The sequence below is a fragment of the Heloderma suspectum genome, chromosome 13 (genome assembly GCF_057233095.1).
Source record: "Heloderma suspectum isolate Gila_16-S chromosome 13, 16-S_ref, whole genome shotgun sequence".
In the NCBI taxonomy this organism is placed as follows: domain Eukaryota; kingdom Metazoa; phylum Chordata; class Lepidosauria; order Squamata; family Helodermatidae; genus Heloderma; species Heloderma suspectum.
Genome location: NC_139470.1, coordinates 30,525,885 through 30,542,381, shown reverse-complemented (window position 1 = coordinate 30,542,381; position 16,497 = coordinate 30,525,885). Strand labels below are relative to the sequence as shown.

The following is a 16,497-nucleotide window of genomic DNA, read 5'->3' as shown; positions in this document are numbered from 1 at the left end:
TTGCAGTTGGCAGCAAATATTTATTCTCTTCTTCTCTTTCTTTCTCTCCCTTCCTCTCTTTCTGCTCTTATGCTGCCATTTAAGACTCTTCATCCGCTATGGCAAGTATGTATGTTTTAGTCGGCATCTTGAGCTTGCTAAGAGTTTCACATTCAACAGCTAACATTTCACCAGGGGCTCAGTACTGAGCCTAAGAGAGCACTCCCTCTGCTTTCAACTTTGAGGCTGAATTGTAGCAGAAGGCAGGAAAGGGGCCTCTGGATAATTAGAATTTGCCTCTGTTTCTGTAGATTTGGGGTGGGCCATATGCTCCCTGCTGCCCACCAAATTCAGGAAAAAATGGGGGGGGCATCTATAGCAGCTACAGGGTGCCAAAAGGGTCATAATTAGCTTACAGACCAGCTGCTTTTGACCCTTGGGGCACTTTGTGGCCACTACGGGAGCCAGTTCTTTAAAAATGTTTTTTTTATTTTTATTTTTCAGGATGCAGCCCATGGGTGGGGGGAAACTGGCCCCTGGACCAGTGGTTGCCCACCTCTGCTGTAGATGCATGAACTTAACATTTCAGGGATGCAAAGGCAGGGATGTCAAACAGTCACTCCTGCCTGGTTGTCCCATGGTGAACAGGAATAATCTCAAGGCAACCAGTTATGGGAAGCCTGTGTCACTTGGAAGAGAGTCGGTTCTTTTTCTCCTCCCCCTCGCCCCCCCCCGGTGTGTCCATCAATGTGCCACAAATTCACTAGCAATTTGGCCAGTAAAAATCTATGTAGGCTACTGACTTCTGTGGGGTTATTTGAAAGATTGGGCAAAGGTGGCATAGTGTATAGAGTTCATCGCAAGTTTGAGGTGGCCGGCAGTAGTGAGCAAGGAGCTGTGGCCAAAACAAGCATCCTGCATCTCCCAGCCCATGCATGGGGCAGTGGCTGATGCTGCGTTGTTCCTCCCACCCCTCAGATACCACTTTTACTTCTCCAGCTGGTGTCAGTGAGGCCCATTCTGACGCAGCAGTTAGCTCCGTTTGACATTCTATTGTTATCTCTGTAGCACCATCAGTGGGCCCAGAACTATGCAGAGGGCCTTTCCCAGAGAAGCCAGGTTCCTGCCCAAGGAGCTTACAATTTAAATGTAGGCATGGGAGGGAGGGGGAGGGAGGGAGAGGTGACCAAGGGAGGGGACACGGAGGCCAGAATAACTGAGGCTGGGTATGTACTATGCAGGCCAGGTGTCCATAGGACTTAGGGCCAGCGGAGGGAATTGAAGGAACAAAGGAGGCATCAGGGCGGTGTTCCGGGCATAAGGGGCAGCAAGGGAGAATGGGTGGAATTGTGGGAGGCCTGTGGGCAGCAGAGCGTGGTGAAGTTGGAGGAACAAAGGCATGTGCTGGGTTATGAGAGTGCAGAGCTGGGGCGGGGGGGGCTGAGGCCATAAGGAGCATCAATGGTAAAGAAGGGCAAAGAATTTGTGCTGGTTTTGGAAGCAGATGGGAAGCTGGTGAAGGGCATGTTGGAAGGGAGAGACTTTTGTATTCTTTCAAGCCATCATACCCTTGCAAACCTTTCAAGCCCGTGCTCATGACTGCAGGTGTCCTTTCCTCTTCTGGCGAGTGTGCTAAACCCCTGCCCTGCCCCCCCGCCACGTCTCTGCAGCCCTCCTGTGCTATTGTAGCACTCCCGAGCACCTGCGAAGCACAGGACAACTGCAGGGAGGGCCTCTTAGGCCTCTCCTCAGCTTAAAGCTCAGCGGGGGGGGGGGGGGAAGCTTGCCCATTTCGTGCTCCACTTCAGAGGCAGCTTGGGACTTTGGAAGGGTGGCGTAGGACAGATGGCCGACAGCCCTCCCTCCCCCTGAGGCTGGGCCACCTCTGAAGCACATTGCAGTGCCCAAGTTGAGCCCTCCCCACCTCCCTGTGCAGGAGAGGCAGAGGCCTGGCAACCACAGATTTTGGCTAGCTGCCAAGGCTAGGCAAAAGGTGCAGCCCTTTGCACAAGAAGAAATGGAGGGCCCTGCTGGGTGAGAGCCAGAGAGCCCTTGACCCAGCACCCTGACGTGCACCCCCCCACCCCCACGAATGCCCTGAGAAGCTCTGGGCTTGTAGCCCCGATCTGCCGCTCCGACAACCCAACACCCTGAGTCGGGGAGAACCCCTGCGGGGTGGCTCCCACCCATACAAATGCTTGTGTGGAATTGTTCCTCCAGCCACAGTATTTGAGAGAGTGGAAAGTCAGGTTCTGCAGGTTTTCTGGACAGCCTTCAACCCTGGGTGGAGACAGACAATGGGAGAGCTAAAGGGGCTTTGGAAGAGGGATCCCTGCGGCAGCAGCAGCTGGGTGGTTTCCCCCGCCCCCCGCCGGCTGTCTGCTCTGGTTAACGCCTCTTTGTATTTTCAACCTGTTTAACAACCCTTGTCAGCCTACAGCCCAAGGCTCATGCTCTTGGGGGAGGATCAGGCAGTGTTCCCGCAGTGAAGCTCCTTTTTTGTCTTTCCTGTAGAACTGGAGACATGTCCTGGCTAACTGGAAAAGGCTCATAACAGCCCTAGAAACAAACGGCTGGTTTTCGACAGACTCTGCAGTAGCTGGGAGGGAAAGGGTGCCACGTGCCCTTTGGAGACTTGGAGGAATCCGGCGCCTTCCCCCAACCCTTCCCCTGGGCCCTTGTTTTCCTCCTGCCTTCCCGAGGGCCCACGCGTGGGACCATGCATTTCGAGATTAACCTGCACTTTAGTGGTCAACACAGAGTGGCTTTGGGAGCCCCGCAGACCCACCCGAAGGAAAGGCTCCCGTGGAGATCACGGGCTTCCCTTCTTGGCCTCCTGGGCCCAAGCTGGACGTGGGCTGCTGGAGAGCTGTCCACGAAGCCAGAGGAACTGCTGCGGAGAGAGGGAAACGCCGATCCCTTGCACTTCTTTGGTACTGATGTGGCGAGCCGTTGCTGGAAGCACAGGCACCGCCGATACTACTCTTTGGCAGGGGGAAATCTCCACGGATTGCTGTCGGCAGCCACATCTTCGGTGGCTGCCACTCGCCATCCATGTTTGGATGGCTGCTGCTCCTCCTTTCTGCTCCATGGCCTGCCACAGTTTCCCCCCAAGCCTGTCCTTCCATGCTTTTCCTGTAGCCATGGCAGTGAGTGGCTCCACTCTGCCTGCTTCCCTGACATGGGCCAGTGGCAACAGACCTGGGAAGCAGCCTGGAGCAACCATGAGCAATGAGAAGCAGGGCTGGGCAGAGGAGGGAGGCTTGAAGCCTGGTTGCGCGTGGGCCCGCGGGACTCTCCTTCTCTCCCTTCGTGCTGCCAGAGATCTGCTGCGTTTGCATCAGTGCTGCCGAGAGCTGCAGCTGCTGTGCTGGACACCATGCCTCATCCCACGCCTCCTTCTGCCAGCTCTCTCCTGCTATGCCTGCCTGTGCACTCTCTAAACAGGACCGTGTGTGTTCTGCAGGAATGCAGAACCAGCAGAATTCAGCTTCCTAGTCATTGCAGCTTTCTCCCTTCCCTTCCCTCCCCTTCCCACCTTCCCTCCTTCCTTCCTTTTTAAAAAAGCAAGTTTCTAGCCCTCAAGGGATTGCCAAGTCCTGCTTGAAAGCATGAGGGCAATGCCTGCTGAAATCTCAGTAACCATAGAGGTGGAGGAATAAGATTTTCATCACTGTAGGGAGCATCATCCACAGCCTCACCCCTCCTGTGATCTGCAAGCCTGAATACATTCCTCAAGATCAAAGAAGCAATGCAAATGGGTTCCACTTGCATCAACAATACAGACTGCAGAATTCTGCTTTTCTTGGCATGATTGCATTTTTATATTCCTTTCACCCTGGGTAAAGAGAGCTGCCCAGATGTAGCTACCTGCCTGTCATGAGAGGCGAAGGGCTGCGGAGGCTGAACCTCTCCAAATAATCAACCCCAGCTTGCTCCCAGCTGTTTCTTCCTCTGGTCAATCACCTGGCTTTGCCTAGACACCTTTTCATTGTAATTCCGGGGAGAGACCTGGGGCATGCTGGCTGGGAATGATGGGAGTTGTAGTCCAAGACATCTGGACGGCACCAGCTTGGAGACGCCTGCCTGAGGAGAAATGAGAGGCCCGGTGTTGCCTTTAGCTTAAGTGGCAAACCTTTGACATCACCTAGGCCCAAAGTGTGGGCTCTTTATGTGCTTGGGACATGCGAAATTTCTCTTCCCAAGGGGTCATCCCCCTGGTGGGGGTGCAGCTATGAGGGTGGGATGCAGCTATGGGAGAGGCAGCAGCTGAGCCTTCTCCTCTTTCCTCAAAGAGGGCTAGCCACCTGCTCGCAGCCTCTGGTGCAGTCTCTGCGTCCAGGGTGTTGAGAGCAGAGTTGCCCTTTTTCATGTGGACAGAGGCCTGATGGCTGCAGAAGTGTCTGCAGGCTGGACTTCTACAGCTGCGACATTTCTTGTTGCTCCTGGGGGAAAGAACTGTCTGTTGGATGCCCGCCATTGGGATGGCTGCTAAAAGCCCAAAGAGGTGGTAACGGCATTTGCTTGCCCTGCATTTCAGCTGTCCACATAGCTTCATTGGACTGGTATAAAATTCCACTTGCTTTGTCACAGTGTCATGCAAAATTAGCCATCTCACAACTTGCCCTCTTTTTTCTAGGTTCTTAATAAATAATACACATTATACCACCTTGTCTTCTGTCTTGCTTTGAATGGTGTTGAAGTAGCTGCTGGCTGGGATGAAAGGAGACCTCTTCTGGGATCGCCACCTTTTCTTTTTGAACTTGCCCTGCTCCTGTGCCTTTAAACTTTAACTGGTGTGTGGATGTCTCTCCCCATCACTTCATACTGGGAAAAGTGTCACTTCCTGAATTGTATCCAATTCAGGACAACCAACTGGACAACCAGAGAGGAGAAGGTTGATGTGGTCCAGGGAAGAGATGACCAGGTCACCGACCAGAGTTTTTGCCAAGGGGACAAAGAAGAGCCCTCTTTTTGCAACATTATAGGAATGGGAGAGAAATTCGTTGGGTTCACATTTTAATGCAAACTTAATTTTGCACTTTCGAACCAATATGCCAACCAAAATTCAGTTATCCTTCGAAATTTGCACTTCCCCAAATTTTGCAATGGAGTTCTCCAGTCAAAAAATGCATTATAAAATACATATAAGTGAAAGGTGCACACAAAACCGCACATCTTATATGCATTTTATGTGTATATATGCAAATTCAAAACTGGATTTTATTAGAACTTGCTTGCAAAAATGTGTATATTAGACAAAATTAAATACAAACATATATGCATTTGGGGAAATACGCACAAAATGTGTGTGATTTTCATGCAAATGTAAAACAAAGTTTGGGACAAGCTGAATTTAAGATTGGAAAAATGAACAATTGAGAGAAACACATTTGTCGATCCCTGCATGGTGATGGACTGAATACGAGGAGCAAAGGGGAGAGAGGCATCCAAGACCAAGCCATGCCTTTGGGCCTTTTCAACAGGCTGGATGGTGAATTAGGGATGGGCCAAAGCATTTGTTGGCTTTGCATTTTAATTTGTAATTCCCGAACCAATAAACAAACTGAAATGCAGTTATCTTTAATTCACTCTTCCCTGAATTTTACAGTGCAGTTCTCCAATCAAAACTGTGTACATTGCAGAAAGGTGTACACAAAAATGTGTATATTTGTGGAAATAACATATGAAAATGCATTGTACATGGGGAAATTGCTTGCAAAAATGCATAAAGTAGGCAAAATAATGTACAAAAATGCATATATTTAAGTGAAATGTATATGCAAATGCATAGAAATGTTCATGTGGCTTTAAAAAATAATAATAATGCCAAACTGATGCGGAAATGGAACAAAGTTAAGACTGGGAAAATGGCTAAAGTGAGAGAAAATGAAATGGAGAGATTTGCCCATCCCCAATGGTGATATTATCAGTGGATAAAGAAAGTGTACAGGGAGAGATGGATTTAGGAGGGAAGCCCACCAAGAGTGTGGGAAGCCCATTCCTCTCGCTGCCTGACCCATTGCCCACAGAGAGAAGGAGCTTGCCCAGCACCTGGTGGGCTACGTACATGGCTGGTGGCTGCATTTGTCTTGGTGGGTCACCAACCAGCTTGCTTCTGTACCTTTAACAGCAACTTGGTCTGCAGAAATCAGCCGCAAAGCTTTATGAGGTCAGCATGAGATTGAGCAAAGGGCTGGATGTGCCTGATCTCATCTGATCTTGGAAGCTAAGCAGGGTCAGCCCTGGTTAGTACTTGGATGGGAGACGGCCTGGGAATCAGGCTTCCTGCACTGAGCAGGGGGTTGGACGCGATGGTCTTGTAGGCCCCTTCCAACCCTATGATTCTATTCTACTCATCATGTTGACATCTGCAGATCAAGGTACTGTTAAAGGTGTTGGTGAACAAGCTGGCCAAAAACAGGCCTCTCCTGCCACACGTTGTGCCATGGCGCAGGGCCAGGGCCAGGGCCAGAAAAAAGATGGCAACCTGACCCAGCAAATAGTGTTTTCGGCTTCCTGAGCCCTATTTTGAGCACAGCCGGATTACTCTTCCGGCTGTGAGCCATGTGGCTGAGCGACAGCTGCGCTGCTCTCCAACCTTGTAATGCAATTAGCGCCGCTTCTTCCCAGCCCTGCCTGATCCAGGTCGGGAGCGTGAGGCGGGTGAAGAACAGGACAGGGGGCAGACTGTGGTGGTCCCACATCGGGAGCAATGGCGCTGCAGACTCCTCTCCCTCCCAGCCTCCAGAAGGGCTTGTCGACTTTCAGGGGCTCCATCAGCCACAAGACAGGCGACTGTGGCGTGGCACAGCCCGCACATCCAGGTATGACGCTTGGGGAGTGGGCTGCCCTTGGGCCTGGGCAGGACTGACATTGTCTTGCGCAGAGGCCAACAGGGGCTCCAGTAGTCTTACTACTGCCTGAAGCAACCCCGTTTCTGCCACCTTTGCAGAGGTCAGTGGTCTGGAAGCACCTTGGGGAGCTCCTTCAGAGCTCTGGCTGAAACCCAGAGCAGATTCACCACCCCGCTGACATCAGAGCCACCTGCCTCCTCCGACAGTACTGCCTAGTACGTTTTCCACCTGCTATTCATTAACTGTGAAATAGCTTGTCCTGCATAGACCACTAGGCTGCCTTCATCCCCCCCAATAAAATGAACAATCATTTATCTGTTTCTTACATTTATATCCTGCCTTCTTTCCTCTGAAGAGCCCAAGGAGGCGTAAGTGATTCTCTTCCTCTCCATCTTATCCTCACAACGACCCTGTGAGGTAGGTTAGTCTGAGAGTCAGTGACTGGCCCAGTGAGCATCATGGCCGAGTGGGGACTAGGACCCGCTCCTGAGTCCCAATCCATCGCTCTAAACCCTGCACAGCACTGCTCTAGTTCTGTGATGGAACTATAAAGCACGGGCCATGGAACGCGATGGCTTCTGACGCAATGTGAGATATCAAACTGATGCTGCTTCAGAAGCCATGCAGAGGCAGTATGTCTGCCCCCACCCCAACACACAACACACTCGCGAGCTTTCTGGGGAAAAGCAAGCATTGCTCTGTGTTCATGTTGTCGCTCAGTTCATTTTCATTGTTAAAAACCTTCATTACTTTTATTATTCAGGAGGATGGTATTCATTTTGTCACTAATGACACCCATTTCCACCATTACCAAACATTTCATTTCCAGTTGATTTAAACAGAGATGATCTTCTCTTGTGGCCAGTTTCCAGGGTCTGGACCCACGGGATGTAAGTCATGCTTTACATAAGTGAGGCTGAACTTACAACACAGTCCTATACATGTCTACTTGGTCCCACCGAGTTCAGTGGGGCTTACTCCCAGGAAATGGCTGTAGAGTTGCAGCTTTAGTCGTGCCTAACTTGTTCCATGAATTTCAGTAGGACTTTACAGCCAGTGTGGAGAAGTGGTTAGAGCGCTTGACTGGGACTCAGGAGATCCCGGTCCTAGTCCCCACTTGGCCATGAAGCTCACTGGGTGACTTTGGGCCAGTTACTGAATCTCTGCCTAACCTACCTCACAGGGTTGTTGTGAGGATAAAATGGAGAGGAGGAGGAGGATCATGTATGTCGCCTTGGGCTCCTTGGAGGAAAGGCAGGATAGAAACGTAACAAATAATAAACAAATACAGCAGCCTTCCCCAACCTGGTGCCCTCCAGATGTGTTGGGCTGCAACACCCAACATTTGCACAAGAGTGCCAAAGTCAATTTGGTGCCAGAGATCAAAAACTCAAATGTCACTGAACGCAGGGAGCGTCTGCTGTGCGGGTTCCACTGAAGTGCACCAACGCTCTGCGGGAGCATCTTTCACTGGATAGTAATTTTGACCGTATTAACTGTTGCACTTGCACTCCAGCTTGAAAAGCATTTTCTCCCATATCAACCTGCCCCTCCACTATCTAAGGATCAGGGCCTCCTAGCTGTCCTGTCACCGGCACAGTTACAGTCAGGGCCAGAAATATCGGAACAAGGATAACTGTTTTGGCAGTTGGGCTCTGCACACCACCACATTGAGGTTGAAAGGAAACACACCCAGATGGGAGCGAAGTCAGGACTTCCAGCTGTAATTCAAGGGGTGTGACAAAAGTGGGGCACTAACCATTCAGGAAGGACAGCCAGTGGCATACACACACACCCATCGTTGGTGGCCCATAAGTCATGGAACGAATGGCTGAAAAGCAGCTGCGTGGCCAGGTGTGGCCTGTTTCCTGGGTGCCCCATGACCACTCAAGCAGATAAAAGGCCTGGAGGGGGTTCTGAGTGTTACATTTGCATTTGGTAGCTGTTCACTGGAACCCCCAACATAAGCTCCAAAGAGGTGTCCAATGCGAGTGAAGAAAGCCATCATTAGGCTGAGGAAACAAACCCATCAGAGAGACAGCAAAAGCAGTGAGAGTGGCCAATACAACAATTTGGAACATCCTGAAAGGGAAGGAATTCCCTGGCAAGCTCAGCAACAGCAAAAGGCCTGGAAGACCATGGAAGACAACTAAAGTGGAGGACCGCAGAATTCTGCTCATGGTGAAGAGGAACCCTTTCACAACATCTAGCCAGGTCAAGAACGCTCTTGCGGAGGTGGGCATGTCATTGTCAACATCTACAGTCAAGAGACGGCTTTATGAATGTAAATACAGAGGCTTCACAACAAGGTGCAAACCACTGGTATCGCTCAAGAACAGACAGGCCAGATTAGCCTTTGCCAGCAAACACCTAAAAAAGCCTGCCCAGTTCTGGAATAAGATTCTTTGGACTGATGAAGCCAAGATTAACTTGTACCAGAATGATGGGAAGATAAAAGTATGGAGAAGGAAAGGAACAGCTCATGATCCAAAGCATACCACATCATCTGTCAAACATGGTGGAGGCAGTGTTATGGCATGGGCATGTATGGCTGCCAATGGAACCGGGTCACTGGTGTTTACTGATGACCTGACTGCTGATCAAAGCAGCAGGATGAATTCTGAGGTGTATAGGGCTATACTTTCTGCTCAGATTCAGCTGAATGCTGCCAAACTGATAGGACGCCACTTCATATTGCAGATGGATGATGACCCAAAACATACAGCAAAAGCTACCCAAGAGTTTCTCAAGGCAAAGAAGTGGGGTGTTCTGCAATGGCCAAGTCAGTCAGCTGATCTCCACCCAATAGAGCACGCTTTTCACTTACTGAAGACAAGACTGAAGGCAGAAAGACCCACAAGCAAGCAGCAGCTGAAGGCAGCTGCAGTAAAGGCCTGGCAAAGCATCTCGAGGGAGGAAACTCAGCGTTTGGTCATGTCCATGGGTTCCAGACTGCAGGCAGTCATTGACTGGAAAGGATTTTCATCCAGGTATTAAAGCCAATCCTTAAGTTTGAAATGATGTTGGTTTGTTCCATTACTTATGAGCCACCAATGATGGGTGTGTGTGCATGCCACTGGCTGTCCTTCCTGAATGGTTAGTGCCCCACTTTTGTCAAACCCCTTGAATTACAGCTGGAAGTCCTGACTTCGCTCCCATCTGGGTGTGTTTCCTTTCAGCTTCAATGTGGTGGTGTGCAGAGCCCAACTGCCAAAACAGTTATCCTTGTTCCGATATTTCTGGCCCTGACTGTACATCTGATGGCAACCAGGGCCTTTGGAAATCTCTCCCCACTGCGCTGTGACAGGATGGGTGTTTCAGTGCATGTTGAAAACCCCTTTCTTTTCCCAGGCATTTGGTTGATTTTTTTTATTATTTATTTATTCATTTAATTTCATTTCATTTCTATACCGCCCAATAGCCGAAGCTCTCTGGGTCGTTCACAAAAATTAAAACCAAACGGCAAACAATAAAACAATATAAAATATATAGAACATTAAAGCCACAATATAACAATGCAACCACAATAAAACCTAGCAGCAGTGCAGGAGTTTAAAATACAGATTTAAAACAGCAAAGCTAAAAGTTCAGAAAGCTAAAATGCTAAAATGCCTGGGAGAATTAAAAATATATTTATTTATTTATTAAATACTTCATAAAGTCAATTTCTCTAGGCATTTTACAATACTACTACTACTACAAATAAAATCAACAATATAAAACTAATAAACACACCAATATAGTGTAAAATACAATGCCAGGTATAAGAAGGAAAGCCACATTGCAAGGAATAAGATAATAAAACACAAAAATACTAAAATATCTAAAAAGACTTTAAAGGCACAATCCTATGCATGTTTAGTCAGAAAAAGTCCTACAACTCCCAGCATTCCCCAGCCAGCAATGCTGGCAGGGAATGCTGGGAATTGTAGGACTTTTTGGTGTCTAAAACTCCATAGGATTGGGCCCTAAAAGATGTTAACTGCCTAGGAGAACAGGAACGTCTTTGCCTGGACCCAAAAGATAGCAGTGCGGGTGCTCGGCGAGCTTCCCTTGGGACAGCATCCCAGAGCTGGGAGACCACCACAAAAAAATGCCTTTCTCTTCTTGCCACCCTCCGAGCCTTAGAATGAGGGGGAACTTCAAGAAGGGCTTCTGTGGATGACCTTAAAGTACGGGCAGGGACACGTGTTCTATCAGGTCTCACGGTCCCAAACCATGCTGAGCTTTAATCCTTGCTTAGAAGATTTTTTTGTTTGATTAATTTACTGAATTCTGCACAGTGGCCTGTGATTTAATAACCAAGGGTGATGCAGAAATGTTTTAAACAAACAAACAATTAAAAGCAGCTAATAAATCATTGTAAAAAAATAAATAAAAGAGGAAGACTGGCGGCCATTCCATGGGAAACCATTTTCTTCCTGACCTGCTGTTTCAACTAGCGCTGTGCTGAAAATTTCTCCGACCATTCTCATTCAATTTGATAGAAAATAAATTGCTTTCGAAAAGAAATTCCAAGGAGGAGAAATTTTGGAGAAATTCTCATGGGCTGCGTTTGGGGTTCTTGTCCTTCCTTTACTTATGAGGTGGCTGTGGAGTGTGCGTGATTGTCCTGTCTTTCATTGTACAAGGCTGTCTCTGTGGCAGCCTGCAGCCTCCTCAGCTTCCCACCCTTCAGTCAGAGCTATCCTGAGGAAGACGTCCTGAGGCCTTTCCTCCCATGGGGCTTTTTCCATTCAGGAAGTGCAGGCGGCCTGGGAGGCTGCAGAGCGATGGAAAGACGTGTAACACAGAGAGAAAACACACACAGCCCCCTCGGCCACCTCCCAGTGATTAGGGAAGCTCAGAAATACCACCAAAAGACATTCAAAATTCTGCCTCAGAAAAGTGGAAGCCTCAATGGTTGGAGGATTTCTCCTCCCCTAGGAGAAAGTTGGTGAAAATTGTCCCCCCAGTTTCTCCGCCCACAAATAGGCTGGAGAGTTTTGAGAGGCCATCTGCGCACAGCTCTCGATCCAAGCAGCCCTTGCTATTTTGTATCCTGCTCAGGCCAGACGGTGCTTCCCTGTCTGCCGCTACAGATGATGCTCTATTTCAATGCCTTCTATTTCCCGTTCTGGTGCCTGTCGGAGGGGGTCATGCTGGAACTCAAGGTACCACTGAGGGCTGCTTTGTGTAGCCAGTTCGTGTGTGTGTGTGTCTGTGTGTAATTTCAATCCACTCAGCGCTTGGGGTTGTTGAACGGGTGCTGGGGGCTCCAGGACTGTGAGCTGTGCAAGAGACAGGGCCAGTGTGAACGGTTTTGCTGCCCCTTGCAGCTGCAGCGAATGGTCTAGTCATTGCCCTGCTCCATTCTGGGCCGACGAGGCAGCATCTGCAATATCCAGCTCTGGGAGCCACATTTCAAGAAGGACACGGACAAGTTGGAGTGCATCCAGAGAAGGGTGGCGAGGGGTCTGGAAACCAAGTCCTATGAGGAACGGTGGAAAGAGCTGGGGATGTTTACCAAAGAGAAGATTTAGGGGAGACGTAACAGTGGTCTTCAAATATCTGAAACGCTGTTATGCAAAAGATGGAGCAGAGCTGTCTCCTGTCGTTCCTGCAACTCCCAGAAGCCACCGCCAGCATGCTGGGAGTTGAAGTCCAAAACTTCTGGAGATCTACTTTCTGCTCACCCCTGGACAAGATGACCTCCAAAGACCCTGCCTGTGATCTGAGAGGTATTTGGGAGACATTGCAAAAGATCCCTGGGCATGCTCTTCTTGGAGCACATATTGCTTGGGAACATGGGAGGCTGCATTATACTGAATGAGGCCATTGGTCTGTCTAGCTGACTGCCGGTGGCGATGGACACAGTGGAGGCTGGTGGCTCCAGTTTCAGAGGAGTGGTGATTCCACCAGCCAGGCCTCTAAAGGTGCAATCCAAGGAGCTGGACCCGTTCTGGAAACTGGAGCCACCATCATCCACATCTGGCCAGTTTCAGGCAGGAAGTCCTTCCCCACCCTGCCTTGGTGGACTAAACGTGGAACCTTCTGCAGGGAAGGCCTGTGCTGTGCCAGCTAGTTATGGCCCTTCCCCTGTCCTCGGCACCCCTAAAGAGCATGGATGCCTCAAGCAACCCCTCGCGTTGCTTGTACAGTGAGGCTGACTGTTGGACTAGCTGTGCGATTCGAGAGAGAAGGAAATCTTTTACCTTGGTTGCCAAATACTGCAAATGGGAGCTCAATTTACCAAGCATATTGAACATAGCCTTTCCTTCTGGTAGGAGCCCATTCTTTCATCATGAGTAACTCCACCACCTCCAGGATACCACATCTCCTGCAGAGCAGGAGATAAAACCTCAGGTTTCCGGAGTGTCCCAGGTGAGAGACTCATCACAGATTGGTACATACAGGCTGATCGCAGCAGTTGCGGCACATTTGCAGGACTTTAGCTCAACCACCTCTCCCTGCCCTGCTAGACTTGCAATGTGCTGTGCAGGAGGACAAAACAAGGATCAAAGAAGTCTGAGGTGCACAAGGAAATGGTTCATTAGGCTGAGCGGCGTTTTGGCAAAGGTCTTCTCTGGGGGCCCTGCAAACAATGTAAATGAAGTAAAACTCTCCAACTTGTAAATCTCCAACAAGAATATTTCAAAACCTTCCTGGTTTTGCTATTGAACTGGGTCATAGAATTCTGTGGTTTAATCTGCCTTTCCAGAGTTTAGTCCTATTGCTTCTTGCCCAATATGGTGAACATGGGGTACCACTGTCCCACTCTTTTCTTTGCAGAGCAATTTGGGAGAAGGACCGCAGTGTATTCATAAGAATGGATGGGTGGCAGGGCGGCAGAGTTGTACCACAGTCCACAGCCTTCCCGAAGCTGGTGCCCTCCAGATGTGTTGGACTGCAACTCTCGTGCTGGCTGGGAATGATGGGAATTGCAGTCGAACACATCTGGAGGGCACCAGTTTGGGGAAGGCTGTGGTACCATCTCATGGTGTGAGCTGTCTGGTGAAATCAAACTGCTTTCTTTTCATCTATTTTTACTATTCTTACAGTATAGTTTGCTACCCACTTACTACCAGTTTCTGCTTGTTGCTGCATATCTGATGCTCATCTTAGCTGAAGTTTTGCGTCTGTACCTTGGATACATTGGAAATTTGCAGGAAAAGGTAAGATGTTATGGGACAAAGGCACCATCCTTCACCTAGGCTACTCTCCAAGAGGAGGGACATGTGGAGGGTTCATACTTGGGGTGTGGGAAGCCTAACAGAACCACCAAGAAAACTTTCCGGGACCTTTCTATCAAGTCTAATGAAATTTCCCCGACACTTCAAGAAATGAGATGGCTTATCTAAAGATGCACCGAAGCTGGATAGCATGCCTACCTTGATGTGTGTGGAAGTCCTTGAGCACACTAAAGCAGCGGTCCCCAGTGCAGTGCCCGTGGGCAGCTCCAATAGCGCGCATGAAGCCCTTGCCCCCTTCAATTTTTTTTTAAAAACAAAAACCTGGAAAATGTTAGGGTAGTCTTCTTTCTCTCCCTCTCTGGCCTCTAGCCTTGCTCTTTCTCCCCCCTCTACCACTTTGCCTTGCCATTTCTCCCTCCCTCCCAGCCTCTAGCCTCATTATTTCTCTCCCCACCACCACCTCTTTACTTCACTTTTGACTAGCCAGGCCCCCACAGCAGCCATTATATGACTTGCCACATCTTCCATGGGAGCCATCTTGTGGTAGTGCCCACAGTAGTTTCCCAAATGTGCCCTTCGGTCCAAAAAGGTTGGGGACCCCTGCACTAAAGGATCTCTGTGCATGTCTGATGGGGAAGAAGAAAGGCAGACAGGAGAGAGCTGGGCAAAGTCATTGCCATCATAGTTTGGAGGTAGCAAAAGTGTGTTTCACATTCTTCATACAAAAAAGCTGGAGGGGAACAGAAAGTTCATCCCCCTCCCATAACTTTGGTAGCCTGACACTCTCCTGCAGTAAGACTGGAAGCATGGATTCAGATTCCTCATCCCTGTATGAACCCCCCTCCCACCTACCAACATCTGCAAACCTTTGAAATGCACCAACATTTCCAATTTTGCTGTTGTAAATTTTGGATGCATATTGGAGATTCGAATTTGCAGTCTGAATGTGACATTTGATATCAAAATGTGGGTGCTTTGGACTTGTCAGCATCTCTTGAGTATTTTGTTTTTAGCTAGTGTCAAAATGCGGAAATTTCAAAAGCTGACAAATCTCAAATAGTGTCAAAATGAAACAAAACTGCCGTTGCCTGTCAGATGGCCAATACTTCTCAGACATCAGCTGCCAAATAGCTAATACTGAAATCAGATAGCTAAGCTAAGTACCCGATTTTGAACTAAATATAATTGGATGTCAAAGGCTTGGCAAACGTTTGTTTTATTTCTTCCATTTCTATCTCACCTGCCTTCCAGGTAACTCTGGATCCCCCCTCCACTTTATCCTCACAAGGACCCTGCAAGGTGGGTCACACTGAGAGAAAGTGTGACTGGCCCCAGGTCACCTAGCGAGCTTCTTGGTTAAGTGTGGATATGTCCTAGTCGAATGCTCTAACCGTGACCACACTGGCTTTCACATTCAACTGCTGAGCGAATGTCTAGTGAAGGGTAAACACTAAAAATTCAGAGAATTTTGAGGAGTATATTGATTTTGGCTCTAGTGCAGGCGAGGCTTCACTTCTGCAGCATGACAGGTGGCTTCTGAGACCAACTTCAGGGGTGAGATTTGGGGTGGGGTAGCCACAGAAGGGTGAAGCCCTGCACAGAGCAGTTCCCCAGCGGGGTCCAGCCATTCTAACCTCACTAGCAAACAGCTAACCCCCCTCCCGTGGCTCCTGCAGGTTCCGGAACTTGCTGGCTTCATCCTCCTGTCCTTCCTGATTGAGATGCCCGTCCTGCTGTTTATCCTGACTGACGAGCACGTCACCCGGCTGCCCCTGGAGATGGCCGTGCACCTCCTCCTCCTCCTGTTCCTCATCTCGGAGATCACAGCAGCCTCCTTGGCACTCAAAGCGATGGCCACGCAGCTGGCCTTGCAGTTCTACCTGGCACAATTTGAAGAGGGCCCGGGCGGGGCGGGGCAGCCCGCCCAGAGCACACGAGGTGGCCGGCGGAGGGAGCTTCGTTGGGGCAGCCAGCCACCCATCAGCCCTGAACCCACCCCACTGTCTGCACAGGATCACTAATGGGCCACTTCCTGCAAAAGAAGACTCCGAACCCACAGTGAGGCGATACCTTTATTAGGGCCAACCAAAATGCCACAAAAGAGCGAGCGAGCTTTTGAGTTCTCCAGGACTCTTCATCAGGCTAGACCAGGAGTACACAAGCTGCCCCCACAGGCCCAAGCTGCCCCCACAGGCCTTAACTGTGCCTGCCCCCCCAGTGCCCTGTCCCCCCCATACATTCTCATACAGATTGCTCTTTTCCCGCTGCTGCTAGCTTGGGTGTGTGTGTGCATGTGGCCCCCGAGCCAGGATCCCGTGTGGCTCTGGGGACTGAAAAGGTTGTGCACCCTGGGCTAGATGGACAAAAAGCAGCGGGGGAAGGAGGAATCAAAAGACTGCAGAGGTTAGGTCCTATGTTGTGGCCATGAGGTCTGCAGCTTAGACTCCGTCTCAAGAGGGAGATTGCTGCCAACGTCCCGGTTTCAGTTC

The 16,497-nt window shown here is 49.6% G+C and overlaps 2 protein-coding genes across 7 annotated transcripts in view; both read left to right on the top strand.

Annotated features, from left to right (window-relative positions):
* Positions 1 to 5,087, top strand: part of AIFM3 (AIF family member 3) — a 66,940-nt gene extending 61,853 nt beyond the window's left edge. For 3 of the 6 annotated variants that reach the window (XM_084819722.1, XM_084819723.1, XM_084819718.1), the window contains one exon: positions 2,494 to 5,087. In XM_084819722.1, the coding sequence (XP_084675848.1) occupies positions 2,494 to 2,533 (40 nt within the window). In that variant the 3' untranslated portion in view covers positions 2,534 to 5,087. The other 3 variants (XM_084819720.1, XM_084819721.1, XM_084819717.1) reach the window with 2 other exon arrangements.
* Positions 5,088 to 6,694: 1,607 nt separating this feature from the next.
* LOC146336290 (transmembrane protein 17B-like) lies at positions 6,695 to 16,029 on the top strand. The gene is made up of 4 exons (XM_084819274.1): positions 6,695 to 6,806; positions 11,886 to 11,989; positions 13,877 to 13,990; positions 15,685 to 16,029. Exons 1-4 carry the CDS (start codon positions 6,695 to 6,697, stop codon positions 16,027 to 16,029), a joined length of 675 nt encoding a protein of 224 aa, XP_084675400.1.
* Positions 16,030 to 16,497: the final 468 nt, after the last annotated feature.

Excerpts from the sequence above, each read along its gene's own strand:
- LOC146336290 (XM_084819274.1), top strand. The coding sequence starts at position 6,695 with ATGGCGCTGCAGACTCCTCTCCCTCCCAGCCTCCAGAAGGGCTTGTCG. Across the intron at positions 6,807-11,885 it reads GGCACAGCCCGCACATCCAG|GCCAGACGGTGCTTCCCTGT; the intron begins GTATGACGCTTG and ends TATCCTGCTCAG. Across the intron at positions 13,991-15,684 it reads TTGGAAATTTGCAGGAAAAG|GTTCCGGAACTTGCTGGCTT; the intron begins GTAAGATGTTAT and ends TGGCTCCTGCAG.